The sequence below is a fragment of the Polistes dominula genome, unplaced genomic scaffold (genome assembly GCF_049000335.1).
Source record: "Polistes dominula isolate Pdom_NZ unplaced genomic scaffold, Pdom_raw_medaka contig_79, whole genome shotgun sequence".
Classification (NCBI taxonomy): Eukaryota; Metazoa; Arthropoda; class Insecta; order Hymenoptera; family Vespidae; genus Polistes; species Polistes dominula.
Genome location: NW_028300916.1, coordinates 1,422,651 through 1,439,255, shown reverse-complemented (window position 1 = coordinate 1,439,255; position 16,605 = coordinate 1,422,651). Strand labels below are relative to the sequence as shown.

At 27.0% G+C, this 16,605-nt stretch overlaps 2 protein-coding genes across 4 annotated transcripts; both read right to left on the bottom strand.

The window, feature by feature from the left end:
• Positions 1-76: 76 nt before the first annotated feature.
• On the bottom strand, positions 77-6,740 carry tan (C45 family peptidase tan). 2 transcript variants are annotated; one of them, XM_015335975.2, is made up of 8 exons: positions 6,631-6,740; positions 4,741-4,869; positions 2,146-2,343; positions 1,605-1,712; positions 1,272-1,488; positions 914-1,154; positions 625-821; positions 77-535 (listed from the first exon to the last, which is right to left on the bottom strand). In XM_015335975.2, the coding sequence occupies exons 2-8, from the start codon at positions 4,858-4,860 to the stop codon at positions 393-395; spliced, it is 1,224 nt and encodes a 407-aa protein (XP_015191461.1). In that variant the 5' UTR covers positions 4,861-4,869; positions 6,631-6,740; the 3' UTR covers positions 77-392. The 2 variants fall into 2 exon arrangements, with proteins under 2 accessions (XP_015191461.1, XP_015191460.1); XM_015335974.2 differs by lacking the exon at positions 6,631-6,740 and adding an exon at positions 5,833-6,100.
• Positions 6,741-10,224: 3,484 nt separating this feature from the next.
• On the bottom strand, positions 10,225-15,445 carry LOC107074521 (DDB1- and CUL4-associated factor 11). 2 transcript variants are annotated; one of them, XM_015336035.2, is made up of 10 exons: positions 15,148-15,445; positions 14,301-14,409; positions 13,982-14,228; positions 13,751-13,897; positions 13,498-13,679; positions 13,319-13,411; positions 12,995-13,241; positions 12,659-12,814; positions 12,466-12,572; positions 10,225-12,377 (listed from the first exon to the last, which is right to left on the bottom strand). In XM_015336035.2, exons 1-10 carry the CDS (start codon positions 15,225-15,227, stop codon positions 12,222-12,224), a joined length of 1,524 nt encoding a protein of 507 aa, XP_015191521.1. In that variant the 5' UTR covers positions 15,228-15,445; the 3' UTR covers positions 10,225-12,221. The 2 variants fall into 2 exon arrangements, with proteins under 2 accessions (XP_015191521.1, XP_015191520.1); XM_015336034.2 differs by lacking the exon at positions 15,148-15,445 and adding an exon at positions 14,604-15,076.
• Positions 15,446-16,605: the final 1,160 nt, after the last annotated feature.

Sequence of the window (16,605 nt, the reverse complement as noted above, 5' to 3'; positions counted from 1 at the left end):
TTATTAATTATGTGTTACTTGAACTCTCACAGCAGTTGACGATGAGGACAGACAACAAATTATGTTAAATGACTGATTATTTTTCAACAAGTTTTATTAATATTTAAATGAATCTTTATATATGAACAATTCATAATTTTTTAATTATTTAGATAGGGTAGGCTTCTTCAAATCACAAGATTTTCTTTGAACATTTAATTAACTATCAATAATTTAATTAATTTTTTAAACAATTTTCAATAATCTAATAATCGTTATTATTAGATTATTAGTACGTTATTATTTAAAAATATTTTGTAATGTTATTTTCTAAGTAACATTATTTTGTTATAATATAGTAGCATTAGATATCTATGTCAATTAATTTTCTTATCACACATATTCACACGCTATTATACTATATTTTTACAAGTTGTTTTTGTACATGTAAAATCACTTTTATTATGTAATTGCAAAGGCAAGACTAATATCGGATCGTTACAATTTGGCTTGTCTGTATAAATAGACCATGTATTTTCAATGCAGTTAAAAATTCCTGAAAAAGAAAAAAAAATCCAAATATTAGAGAAAAAAAAAAATAAATAAACGTGTAATTATATAAATGATAACATCAGAGAGATTTACCAGTAGCTATTGTTTTTACGTAGTCGTCAGGATTTATATCTTGATAAACTCCATACTCGGAATCTGTTTGGTCGCTAAGAATGTTAATAACATCTTTAAGACACTTAGGTGGTGGATGTTTACAAATTGCTTGCATTCTATGTATACTACTATCTATTATTAAACCAGTTACTTCCGGAATTTTCAATCTTAAATATCTAAAATAAATAGTTATGAAAATTCAATGCCATTCATTCATTCATTATTATTATTATGATTATTTAATAGAATGTCAACAAGTAATACTTACTTGTTACAGTGATAAATATGTTCACCCGGACTTGCAGTTAATATACTAAGCTGAGATTGAGTTCCATTAGCTTCGACAGGTCCAACTTCAGCGTTATGAAACATTCTATCACCTTCTTGTTTAAGAAAGGTCATATTTACCGAAAATCCTTCTGCCGCGCCGTAACCTTCGTTTCTTAATACTTTTTGAGCTTCCACATAATTTTCAGCACCAAGAAGTGCGCGAGTAATGAAATAACGTGCTATAATAAATATTCTTTTATTAGACTATTTAAAATGATCCATTTTTTTTTATTATTCTCTTATTATATTTATATAAAATATAAAATATTAATATTGAAAGTAAATTATACTCTTACGTGTTTTGCCAGATCTAAGAATAGCTGCGCTGAGAGTATTAATAGTAAAAACTAAACCATGATGGTTATAACCCATCGTATATCCTGGTAAAAATCCAGCATAACACAATGAAATAAATTTTTCTTCTCTGTAACCGTTTTCAATAACATGAGCGTTTACGAGGTACCAGTGGTTCAAAGTTTCGGTCAAAGCATCCTCGTTATGTCCAATGATTTGCTGTGTACATTTTTTGCAAACAATATTCATTATAATTTTGACGAGTAATATCAAAGATAATATACGAAGGATTAATAATAATAATAATAATAATAATAATACTTTTTTCTTCTTACTTGTGTTGGCTGATTGCAAATGATTGTGGAACACCCAACAGGTAGAGTATTTCCAGGTGTTTCATCAATGACATTTGGTAAAATGTCATCTAGATGCATTAAGAACAACTACGAATGATAAATAATTAGCATAAATATTTGAGATCCTTAGTAGAGTAAAGAGAAACTACCTCCTACGCAAGACAATATAAAACGCGCGAAGAAATTAAAAAGGTAAGAGCAATTTTATGTTGATTAGATTGACTATAGTTCATTGTCATTTTATGATACTTGATTAGCAATAAAACTTGAATAAAAAAGAATTAAAATAATTAGGATATTTTTGAAAAATATGACATCAAAACAAAAAGATGTTTTTGCATTGTGTGAGCACCGTAGAACCACACACATTAAACTTCTTTTTTTTTTTGTTAAGACATTTAACGTATCTTTTAAAATAATAAAAATATTTAAAGTAATAACGTTAGCTCTAACTCATCTTGTATATTTTAATCAGAGTCTAAAATAACATATGAAGGTGAACGTTATTATTTAAAGTTACCTTATAAAAAGGAACATTAGCACCATCCGCGGTACCCTGAATTTCTCTGACATATTGAGGAAATTGTTTCTTTACACATTGTAAAGTTTCATCATAAACCTTTCTACCTTTTTCGGTATTAAACAATTTTATATAAATTTCATGTAGCGGTTTGTATGCATCTACATAATCTCGAATTAATTTGCCGAACGTACGTCCCTAGAACAGGAAAAGAAAGTAAGAAGAAATAAATAGATTAAATAAAGATGGACGAATTGATATTGGATTAAAATTAAATGAACATTTTTTTTTTTTTAACAAATTACTTCGTCTTATCCTGTATAATGTTTAAAAAAAAAAAAATACGTCAACAATTAAACATAAATATACGTCATTTAATATTTAACAAAATGATGTATTGCAAATATTAACATAAAAATATTAGATATTATTTTATTAGAAATTTCAAATTGTAGATAAAATGTTGGTATTTATGTTAATGGAACAATAATGATAAGATAGGATCTAAATTAGTATATGTGTTAATAATATAAGGAGATCATTGATCATAATACATGTCTTTAATCTTAAGACACGACACAAACTCTATTGACTTGTAAATCCGGTATTTTCATGTTCTCTTTTTAGCATTACGATATAAGCAACATTACACATGTCATTTAAAGTTATTGTATCGTAAAATGTCTACACAAAGGAGTGTTATATAATAATAGTGATCAGTGCTATCTAATCGGTTACTGCAATAAATCGCATTTTAAACACAGACAAGAACTAAGATATGATGTTTTTCAATGATTAAATAGTGTCATATATAAAATCCTTGTACACAAATGTATAAAAAGGGTTTAAACATTAGGTAATATCGTAAGAATAATAACAATTTTTAAATGTATTATTAAAAACAAATGTGATAATTTATCAAAAAGAAATTGTTTCCAATTATTTAATTTTATATTTAATACAGTTGAATTAGACAATTTTTTTTTCTTTTTTTTTTTATGTATTCTTATAAAAAGTAAGAGATTGTAATAAAAAATATAATGACAAATATGAGATAGAAATGAGATCATGGAAATCTGGAATTGATTTCAACAGAAAACATACACCCGCAACTACACGTGCATGCACACGCACGCATACACAAAAAAGACAAACACGTTTTCACGTATAACTGAAAATATTATTCACTCATTTGATTTTCATTCGAACCAAATCATTGATTATTTTTTTTTTTTTTTTTTTTTTTTCAATTAGTCCTCATAATTTATCACCTAATCGATTAACACTTTTTCACAGTTGATTGATTTTTCTATGTATGCAAGATATGACAAGAAATTTCCCTTTCCACCATTTACTCAATCGTTCGTCAAATCATTTGGATATTTTCTTAGCATTTTACTGTTACTTGTCTAACCTGATAAGGAAAAATTTAATGCACCTTGTAATTAATGATTACATAATATAATATTTTATGCAACGTTGATTTTCTTTGATAAATTCGTTATAGCGAATTAAAATGAAGTAATCAATCGAGTATTGGGAAATTATTTTGATTAAATCCGATTAATCTGTTTTTTTTTTTTTTTTTGAAAAAAAAAAAACAATTATATTTATCTTTATATATGACAATAAGTGAATGTATGTAAAATAATTTTTGGTTGCTAATTTTTGACATATTTAAAATTGATAAAAACTCTTTAGAAAATTTCTCTATTTTCTTTTCTGTAAATTGAATTAATCTTATAACATTTTAGAAAATACATCTTAATTTATCAAATTATCATTATTTCTGTCCAACGTTTAATTGGAAATATGCAGACGCAGATTTGTCAATAATTATATTATAAAAAAAAATAAAATTTAATTTAAATTTTTTTGCGATGCGAAATAAAATTTAATTTATATTTTTTTTAATTAATAAATATTAATAAAATATTACGTTTACTTAATATCATCTTTTCTATTGTCATTTATTAGTTCACAAGATACGTGTTTGAATGTGTGACAAGATTTGAGTAATTAGGATTTTTTTAGGACACAAAATTAATCCCATATAAAATAAAGTTGATCACCCTTGACATATATCATACAATGATAAAATAATGTCTCGTTCCTTCTTTCTTAATTTTGTCTATTTTTCTCTTCCTGTTAAAAATTTCATTATTTTATAATAATAATAATAATATATTATGTAATAACTACTTTGCGGTCGTGAAAGTAGTCTTATTAACATAGAACTTAATTATGCATTATGGCAACAGAAAGATTTATTCATATTACAAACTATGCACAAATACTAATGAATGTAAAATGTAAATAAATTCGCTCATACCGATTGAGCGATTACACATTGGGCGCTTTAAAACGCGCGCGTTAGCAAAGCGGGCGTTTGAAAGCGCCCAATGCAATGTGAACTAGCTCATATAAAAACTCGTTTGTAAAACTAAAAATAAAGAAAAGGAAAAACAAATATTGCAATTGTAACATATAATTATAATATAATTTCGACATAATAATATCAAATTGAATGAGAGCTGATACATATATATATGTATATATGTATATTAAGTTGAAAAAAATAAAAAAAGAGCTTACAATGTCAAATCCAATATCATAGTAAGTTCCTCTAACGTGAATGATCGGTACTGCGTTTCTTCTACCAATATCTTTCGTTTCTTTTCCATTTTCATTTGGTAGTTCCATAGTCGTTGTCATTTTGAAGATCTGAAATAATTTGAAAATGAAACTTTGAATGACCTTGATCAATATGCATTCTTTCAATTGTGTTATATTAGTTTCATTATCATTAAATAAATAACATTTTACAACTATGATAATTGACGTGTATAGTCATTGTAAAATTAGCTGATAATTGTTTTTTCAAACACACTTTGCGTCTTAATTCAAAGTAAAGAAAAGATATCATTAAAATACTTCAGGGATAATCCGACATACTATACTACTTTATGGATAATCTGATATACTATATAAACGAAAAAAAAGAAAAGTATAAAATGATAAGTTGAACACACGCAAAGCTTTTACTATTATCGATCGAAGTTCCTTTTGCTTTTCTCAATTTTTTTTTTTTTTATAATAAATGAGAACAGTTACGTTGCATCTTTAGTTTGAACAAACAAACCATGTGTTAACATTTTATTTATACAAGTGATTTCACGTTTTCGAAAATGTTAACAAAACAAGACGTTACTATGTCTACATTCTTCAATATCTTTTTTTATTAATTAAATCGAATTTCTTGTTAACAAAATAATTATACAGTATTTAAATATTTTTATTTCACTTTATATTTAGATATAAATTAGAAATAAATTACAAAATGAAAATTATTGTGTTATATTTGTGTAATGGGTGTGTATATGCGGTGAAATCGATGCTGATCGATTTTTCAAGCTTCTAAAATATCATCAAGCACGCAAGTACAACTTCGTTGTTGTGAAACTATGAATGAATCTTTAACACATTTTATTTTACCAAAATTAAAATAAAAAAGTTATACATTGATCAATCGTGTAACACTGTCAAATTATGTGTTGAAAATTGTGAAAAATTAAAAAAATACAAAAAAACTGAGCATTGAATGTAAAATAGACACATCATGTTGATAATTTATATTTTTATTATAAAATTTATATTTATAACACGCTTGTTTATTTATATATTTACCGTTTGCAAAATAATTCCTAAATTGCAGATAGGAAAAAGCTTTGAATATTCCTCGTATATTGGACAAAAAAAAAATAAAAGAAACTTTGGATGTTTAAAAAAAAAAAAACAAAAGGAAAAGTTTCACTGAAAATAATCGGGGCAATTTAACAATAAGAAGGGAACAACAACAACGACCAACGACGATGACGATGATCGTTTCGCGACTGTCGACCGATTGCAATTTCTACTCTAGGAAGACAACTAAACGTGTAATCTATGTTCCATCGACTTAAACCGACTTCCACGGCGCAACTAACAACGGCGCAAACATTCCAGCCAGGTAAGAATAAAGTATTCTGTCTATACTAAGCTCGTTGGGATAACCTTGATATTTATACACGTGCATATACGTTCGTCGTACTCTGAGAAATCAAAGGCAATGATCTTTGCAAAAGAGCTTTTACGAAAAAAAAAAACAAAAAATTAATTGACAATGTGATATTATATATGCATATAAATTTGTAAATATTAAATGTTAATCAATTAACCGTTAACATTTCAATTGTGCCTCTCAGGGACCATCGATTTTCAGCGTTCTGCTTCAAATATATCGTTGGGTCGTTATTGGAAATTATTACTAAACAAAAATGATACTCATCAGTCATTAAAAAGTATTTCAAATCTGACTCTTAAAATTTTTCTAATCAAAGTATGATAGTTAATTAAAATTTGGAGCATTAAGGGTTAATAATCATCATGCTAATTATTTATCTCTACATTGGTTAATTATTAATGGAGAATCAACGCTAAACTCACCCTCTTTCACGTTATCGTCCTTTCCTCCACAATTTCATTTTGAAATATAACAAGCCTCCGTCATATTCCCAAATAAATTTCCGTTAACGCCTATGTTCCTATCGATATTAAATTGGATAGAAATTAGAATCTCGTTCCTTCTATTACCTATTGTGGTGAACCATCACGTAACATTGAATTACCTAACCAAACCGACTATAGATTATTATCGAACTTATCCGATTTGAGATTTGTTATTTTTTTTTTATTATTTTCACCTCTAAGCGCGCCACTTCCGAGAAATTCTATAATTACAATCGTAAGATTGTTTCAATCTATATATATATATAAATATATTACTTTTCTTAGCTGGTATTTCTTACCGCATGATTTATATCGTAATAAGTATGTTTTTTTTATTGTTCAAAAGTTATATCCTATACGAGTAAAATTTATTATTAAAAAATTGGTTATAAATATCTGTCATAATATGAAATTTAATTGTTTGTTTCAATACGGATTTAAACCAGGACCTGTGGTACCAGCAACCAACTCATCAGAACGAATAGAATTTCATTCAATAAATCGAAACCTATCGCGTCATTATGTTAAATTTCTCAAAAACAAATTACTTAGATTGCATTAACGTAAACAAACAGAGAATAACATTGATATTGATATAATCATATGTTCTAATCGATAGAAAATAACAAGGAAAATTATTTAATGAAATAATTGACGACCCGATTCATCAACATCACGAAGTACCACAAGGATCGATTAGTATTAGATCTAATAATCTTTAACCTAAACATATTTGAAGCATCACGTAAAATTAATCTCAATTCATCAGTATACTGACAATCTAATGATTTAACAAAATAGAGCCTTGCTGAAAAAATAAAACCCAAGAGTTATTTAATTATTATCATAAATAAAGGGATTCAAATGAAACGCGAGCAAAATACAAACCATAATCGTTGGACGACAACATCATCGACGTGATTAATCCCAATATTGACATCAAAAATCTAATTACTGAAAACATCGTAAATATTAAAACAATAAGGAAACAGAACTATCCATGAATCACCATTTTGTGAACATTATAAATAATATCACACAATAATTTTCCATAAGATTGACAATCACAAAATATAACATTAATTGGCTACAAAGTCTAATCGGAAGATACTCAGAGAAAAATTCATACATCAAATGGCGAATGATTTTAAAGAAAACTGAATTGATTTGATATTAATCATATAAAATGATCTAAGACAGGGAGAAAGAAAGAGAAAGAAAGAGAGAGAGAGAGAGGAATTACACGATGTGGCTGACTAAAACTAGAGTGTGACTACTGAAACCTTCACATTAAGTATGCACGGGAAAGATAAAAGAGATAGAGAGAATGCACTCTTATTGCTTCAACACATTCTGTTTATCGACATCTATTTTCTTGTCATTTATCTGTCGTTTTATTCATTAGTCTGATTTTGTTTTTTTTTTCTTTTTAATACTAAAACTTGTTCGACTTGACGTATATATATATATATATACATATCAACAAGCGCGTTTAAATTATCTATCAGGAAAAGTGTCCGGTAAATTACGAAAGTTATATCTTAAGGCTAAAAAAAGAAAAAAAAGAAAGAAAAAAAAGTAAAGAAAAGTTTAAACCAGGGTTATCGTGAAATTAAATAAAAGCTTATTAATTAATATTATTTTATCTTAGAAATTAATCTTAATCTTTAATTATAATCATTTGTCCCCCTCCCCTTTTTATCTTTTATTCATTTTCTTCTAGTGAATAAATGTTGTCGAAGTAAATTGAAGAAATGTAGAAATAAATTGTGATAATTAAATGTTATCGTTGATCTCATTGAACATCCAAGAGTCAAATAATTTTTATATGGGTTCAAGATTGAACGCAATCTATAAAAGTTCAACAAATCGAAGTGTAGAAAAAAAAAATTGAGTGACATGTGTATATTCAAACGTTTAAATACTTGAATCAAAGAACTGTTAAGGTGCTCGTTAGTTACCGATACTTATAAAACTTATAGTGCATTATCCTCATTAGTGTAACGATTTTAACGATTGATTTTATAGTAAAGAAGGGTCAAGGATGATAATATCGAAAGCGTTACACAGCTAAGGACACATACCTTATCTCCCTTGAGTGGTGAACGTTTTCATTTCGGATTCCTACTCGGATTTATGGATCTAACTCTTCTTACATTTTCTCTGAATTCTATCATCTAATTCTGGTTTTATTTTTTAGTTTTTTTTTTTTTATCTTATGACTTCGACGTTAAAAACGAGTGTTACTTATCGTTCGAGATATCGTTCGAGGTAAAAATAAAAATAAAACAAACTCTTCTAACAAATGCACATTTATAAAAGTTACAGCTCTATTGGTTTATTTTGATTATGTATTTTTATATATAACGTATGAATATATAAATTGTTCAATAATTTATTTGACTGTATTGTTATGCATATAAACAACAATAAAAAATTCAATTATATATAATGTGTTCGAATATTTAAAAATGTATTTTAAAAAATGTTTCAACTTTTATCTTATTTAATTTGTTTTAATTTTTTTCCTTCTTCTAAGTTAAATGTTTAAATAAAATTATCGTATGTATATGGATAAGTATACATGTTAAAGAAAAAATATGAATGTTATTTATAATTATTATTATTATTATTATTATTATTATTATTATTATTATTATTATTATTATTATTATTATTATTATTATTTTAAATGTAGTATACCATAAAAGTTTAATTATTTATCCTTAAAAAAATCAATATACCTTTATAAAGTAAAGAATAGATCAACATATGTTCTCATACTTAAATAGTTACTTAACACAATGTTTACAATGACATTGGCCTGCTTTTTGTCTCACTAATGACAAAAACTCTAACACAATGCAACCGATGTTTAATTGACAGTCTCATTTAATTAATATACATCCTATTACGAATTATTGTCGATTAGCAATCCGTTAAGGTAATATCGATTGTATACATGTTGTTATATGTCTAAGACAAAAAACAAAGCATTATTTTTAACCGATTGAATTCGAGATATCTCTAATACGAATTCATTAAAATAATATTCTATTTATTTATGAGAATAAATCGACTTATATCGATAAATGCATTATACTACCTTGTACAAAATAATATGGCTTCTAGATTTTCCATTCTATGCCATTAAACGAATTAAATCTTTTGTATATATGGCTTCTATATGATCTAATAGATTAGACTTTTATATGCTTCCACCTTTAACATTTGACTATATTATATAATATTCAAGGTGTGTCTCTCTCTCTCTCTCTCTCTCTCTATTATGTCTAGAGAATTAATATTACATTATTATTTCCGTGAAATGAAAATAATATATTAGAACAAGATAATCAATGGTCTAGTTACGTTGAATTACTAGTTTTGATGAAATTATTAAAGTTAAGCACATTCGTGTGGACACGATTGAAGGGCACGACAAAAAAGGGGGAAGTAAGAAAAAAAACACACACAACATATTGGAATAAGATAGTAGATCGTTGTGGAAAAATAGTTTTTTTTATGAAATTCTTGTTCATATTTTTTTTATTCATATACTATATAGTCTACATATGTACACTGCTTAGATGTTGCACCATATTTATGCATCATGTACACGAATCACAAGAGGAGGAGATTACAAATGTTCTTATAAATGATATCCTCCAAACCTTGGTAAAGTGAAAAAGAACATAGGTAAGGAAAATACACAAGGACGTTTCCATGTGTGAAAATATAAGATTATCAATTCTATCCACCATAATCTGTTTGATTATTCCACCTTGATTCATTATCAAATATCTTCGTTTAAGAGTTATAAGGAAAAGAAGAAAAATATATAATCTACATTTAAATATGAAATAAATATAAATTATAATATATAAATAAATCTCTCTCTCTCTCTCTCTCTCTCTTTTTTTTTGTTTCTTTTCATCACACAATATTATATACGAATTTTTAATTCTAATTAATTCGATCGACTTTTTACGAATGTCTTTTTTTTACCAAGGAAAATAATTTGACGAATTTCAATAAAATTTCTAACAACTTATTATATTACCTCCTAAAACATAAAAATATTTATACACCGTTTGTAAAACATCATTAAGTAGATTATATTATCTACTTATTGAATGAAAAAGTTGAATTGAAATGAAGAAAGAAAAATATTGATCACGTTTACATATTACTTTGCCATACATTCATCAAATCTAGAAACAAATCATTTGTTCTTATCTTACAATTTCTAATGCGTTGTTGTATACCTATGATAATGTTCATTGTTTAGAACTAGATCGTCATTATCACAACGGCAATGTTTATCAGTAAAAATTAGAAAATCACGTGAGAATTCAGTCGAGAATACATATTTCTTTTTATATATGCATTCATTGCCTTTAATCGAACACGTTAGTCCTGTATACATATATATGTATATATATACATATACGTGATAGATGAACTGCAATTCAAACAAGAACGTGATAGATCATATAATTATGTAAACACTTTATACGGCCAAAATAAGGAGAAAAAAAATATAATCTTATGAAATATTAGCGATTTACATTGTAGACTTTATTGTAATTAATTAGATAATTTTTTTTTCTTGCACTGCAAAGAAAATCACACATTATGTCACGTTGGTATATAATCACAGACTTATTAAAATCAATACCGATCGATCAATTTCTAACGATCGAATTTTTCAATGCGCCGAATAAAATTAACTTCAATTTTGTTATCTTTTATCTGATTTTTAAAATAACGAGTTTAATGTACTACAACGATTTATCGAAATATGTGTGAAAAAGTAACATGTTAAGAGAATGTTCATTGGATCAAAGGTTAAACTTGAAATTGAACAAAAGTAAGCCCCCCATAGCTGCAAATTATTAATTGTGCTGGTAATTATTATTTTTTTTTTTATTATAAAAGTAAATTATAAAATTATATGTTTTTTTTTTTAAACATTAATAAATTTAATTTAAAATAAAACATAGATCATAAAATCAAGATTTTGAATTGTTTAACTTTATCCATTGTTATAATTACCAACATAAATAGTGAAGGGAGCTATAACTGTAAACGATGTATTACATTCTGTTCTTACTGTTACACAGTATTTTATATATTATTATTATTAATATTATTATTTTTATTCTTATTAATTATTATTATTATTATATCAATATTCTTGTCTTATGGTGCAACGTATTATTTTACTTTTCAGGATAGAAAATTTTGTATATAAGCGGCATAGAAACGGAAGCTCATTTTAGCGAGATACGGACGATTTCTCGAAATAGAGAATAATATGCCATAGAAATTATAAGACCATGTTTTCACACAATGCTGATCACAAACACAAATATCTTTTGTTCAGTCTTGTATAAAATTTACTCTCATTGATAGAAGAACAGTCTCGGCCATAAATATGGCAATTTTTTCATTAACTTCAATAACACTAACTTTAAACAAAAGGCTGCATCATCTTCAAGAAATATTTACTCTCACGATCCTTTTCAGCAAGTAGTTGCGTGTTTTGCTTTTTGTGCAGCTATACGTTGACTTCGTCTAAGTGTACGCGGTGCTGTTTCCGCATCATTTTCGTCTTCGGATTCAAAATGATAAAATCCAGTTTTACCTGAATACCGCCAACTAATTACCGCACCATCCCACTGAAAATAAAAGAAAATCGTATTAAAATGAATCAATATTTATTTCCGTTATATATATATTTAAAAGAAGAACACGTATTATTTTTACCGAAGTTGAAACAATTTCTTGATGAAATGGATGCCAGCTTACATCGCGTACACATTTTTTATGACCCAATAATGTATTAACGATCTGTCCGGTTAAAACGTCATATACTACAAAAATGAAAAATTCGATATAATTAATCCATGTAAACTGATATATTGTTAATAGTTTTAATATATCAAACACAAAATTTTACTTATAACTCTGCCCGAAGCACATCCTGTATAAATGTATCTTTGACCTGTTGTAGTAGAAGGAGAAAAGTGGCAACGTATCAAGGTTTGAAGAACATAATGACCACGATATGTCATGATACTGGTATCACCTTCTAACATATTTTTAGCTTTGTATACTGCAACAACATTGACATATCATATAGTAATATATTAGACGTAATCATAAAATTGATGTAACAGGTGATATAAGTCGTTTACAAATTAAATCGATTAACTGATCAATCTGATCAATAGTTAACTTTTGCAATAAGTAAATGAATAGCTTATGTATAAACAACAACTTGTATTATTCTTACATCTTCTAGGTACTCTTTGCCATCTGTAATCCCAATTTTGATTTGCAACTGCATTACGTGTATTCTGTTCAGCATTATGATCAGAGAATGCACGAACATCCCATAATTTGATTGTTTGGTCTTTGCTATTTGTAACCAAATATCTACCATCTCCACGTGGATCAATATATGTAATACCATCCATATGACCAGCTAATACGCCAACTGGATGTGGATCTGTTTCACTAAGCGTTCTCCTATCCCATACCTAAATCATAATATTGGATTAAACAAAATAATACATACAAAAATCACTTTTATAAACTATTTATATAATCAATTTACCTTACACAATCCATCGTCACCTGCACTGTACAAAATTTGAGAAGTATTATCAGCAAAGGCAACAGTATTTACATCATCATCGTGACCCTCGATCTGTAAAGTAATAACACATGAAATAAATCAAATTCAGAGACAGAATGTACAATATAAAAAATATATTGAATATTTAATAAACAAACCCTGAAAGCACGTTGATGACATTCTCGATCATATACATAAAGATAGCCATTATTAGCACCACCTAAAATTTCTCTACCATCGCTAGAGAAGACTAAAGAGAATATACAAAATCTTCGATCTCCAGGACACAACGATAATGATTCTTGTGTATTCGAATCTCCATAAACAGGACAAAGATATACTAAGAAAAAACAAAGGTAGGTAGTTATAATTATTAGCACTTAAAATTAAAACTAATATTATATTACTTACGGCATTCAGACCAACTTGAGTATACGATATAATTTCCATCTGGACTAAATGCGGTGTCTAAGATACTCCAACCAACGTCACGTGCGGAAATTTTTTTAAATTCCACAAATTTGCCATCATCGGTATGATAGAGACGTAACAGTTTATCTGTAAAAAAAAAAAAAAAAGAATCATATTACAAAATATTCATTATATATGTTTTAAATAATGTTTATATAAATTACAATATACCTTGACTTGCTGTAAGGAAGAACTTTCCATCTTTTGAATAGGAACCGCAGAACACTTTGCTATCATATTTTGCTACTTGACGCGGTTTGTTCGGTAAGAAATTGCTGCTTATTCTACATTTTTCACCTATACTAAAACCAAAACCAAGGGATCTCTTGTGAATCATTGATGCAATAGATAAATTTCTGTTGCCTGAATTATCTTTAAGGCCACATCCTTGCTTGGTAGCTAAACTTATTTCACTTTGCTGCAATATTAAAATATGTGAGATAAATAATTAATTATAATAGAGAAAAAAGAAACAATAGAAAAAGCTTACATCAAGTCTCGACGTGTTCGGTAAAGACATGATTTTTGGTGGCAGTAAGCTTGCTGCATACTCTTCATCGGAATCATCATGATTAGAAGCTATGATATGTACTTGTCCACTAAAAGAAATCAATATTATTATTTTTCAATACTTTGTATAAAGATTTATATACATGCAATATTTTTTTTTTTTTTTAGAATAGAAATCATTGGAATTAAAACGTATGGTTGCTTAAAAATTGAAACGTAAATGTTAAGGTACTTGAAATAATAAAAAAAAGTAAGTAAATATTAGGAAATAAAGAAATATTACTGATTTATCATGCAGTAGAAATGACGACAACTCAAATATATTACTCTTGTACAGAAAAAAAGAGTAATAATCGTACTACGTATGACGGAATATAACGACCACATATTCGTACAATATATAAAACGTAATAAAATGAAAATAACACAAGTTGATAGAGCCAAGGTTCGTATATTCTATCGAATTAAGATAAACTATGAAAAGCAAGAGTTTATTTCCAAACGATTCTCGATGAAATCCTTGAAATGAGAAATGAGATAAGGAGGTTACATCGTTGACAGCTTTGATGTCGTCAAAGTATTGAAATCGAGAGGTACGTAGTGACGCAAAAAAGCGGAAATACGATTATAATTGAAGAGTTAGTGTATAAGTAACTTGATATAGAGAAAAATGAAGTATATGAAATGAACGTTGTCGTGATCTGACGAATAGGGGATTATACTTTGATTGAAATCATATGAGAGTTGAGGTTAGGAAAAGCACGAGGGGTAGAGAGAGGGGTATCAATGCTAGAGCGTTTAAAAAAGTTAAAAGGTATTCGACAAACCTTCGTATTAAATATTGCAAGACCGCGGCCAGGGTCGGGTCCTGATCGAAATCCATACTACGAGAGTTGAAGCCTCCCATGCAGCGACTAAATGAATAATATTTACTATTGTAAAATCAAACAAGATATAAACTTCGAATGGTATTGTGATGGTAAGTCTAGCTTGATGGTTTGGTTTAGTGATGATGTTGGCTCTGAGGTGGAGAGTTTGGAGGGAGGTAAAAAAACAACCGAAGTCGGTACTAGAATTATAGTGACTCTCACTCTCTCTCTCTCTCTCTCTCTCTCTCTCTCTCTCTCTCTCTTTCTCGAAAACTTAAAGGAACGATCACCAATTGATTTTTATCTTTTTCTTTTCTTTATTTATTACACTTAGATATAACTATCTAGATTTTACATACTCCCAACGAGCATTTTCTTTTTACATATATATATATATATGTAATATTATATTTAATATTACATATATATATTTAATAATTTATTATAAGTTAATATTATATATGCAATATTTTTGATTTTTTTTTTTAGTTTTTTTTTTTTTTTTCAACTAAATAAATTCAAAGTACTTATAACAAAATGATATTTTTCTTTGTGATTACGAGAGGCCCTCGAATATTTTATTTATTTGTTTCTTATCTCGAAATATTTCGTTTACTTAATTACGTATGATTAAGTAAGTGACGTTGACATTTTGATTGAGAACTAAGAAATCGACGTTAGAAATTTTTTTTTCTTTTTTTTTTTTTCTTTTTTTTTTATGTAAATGCAAATCGTACGAATGATTAACGGTATATTTTTTTTTGTAATTTTTTTTTGTAAATGACTTTACTTTGCGATTAAAATTACCCTGATTATCTCTATTATTATTGTCATTAATTATAGTTTAATAAAACATTTAAATTTTTAGCATTTACAGATGAATAATATTATTGCAACAGATCGTATATTTTATAAATCGAATTCACTTCGACCATAGGGATTTGTTAAACCAGAAAATTACAACATATCATTAATCGTTAATTTGGTATTTTCGTGTAATTTTTAATGTATGCTTATTATATATACATGATAAACAAAATAATTTATTAGACGTAAAATGTTTTTGATAAATAATTGAAAAGATAAAAGAGAGAGATACATTTCATTTGTAATTATTTCGACGATGTTATTATAATTTTGATATATAATAATAAATATTACTATAGATATAACCATAAAATAAAATCGAAGGATTAACGAATATTTGAAAATTTGTTGAATAAAAAAGAATTCATTGTATTTTAGATCATTATAAATCACGTGGATAGATAAGAAATATTGCAAGTCAGACTTAACACTTCAGTTAAGTTGCATATAAAAATGCAATAATGTATATATATAGCTACATAGTAACGTAGGCGTTTCTTTATTGGTTAAAACATTTTACTATCTCTCAATTTGATTCGTACTTTTTGA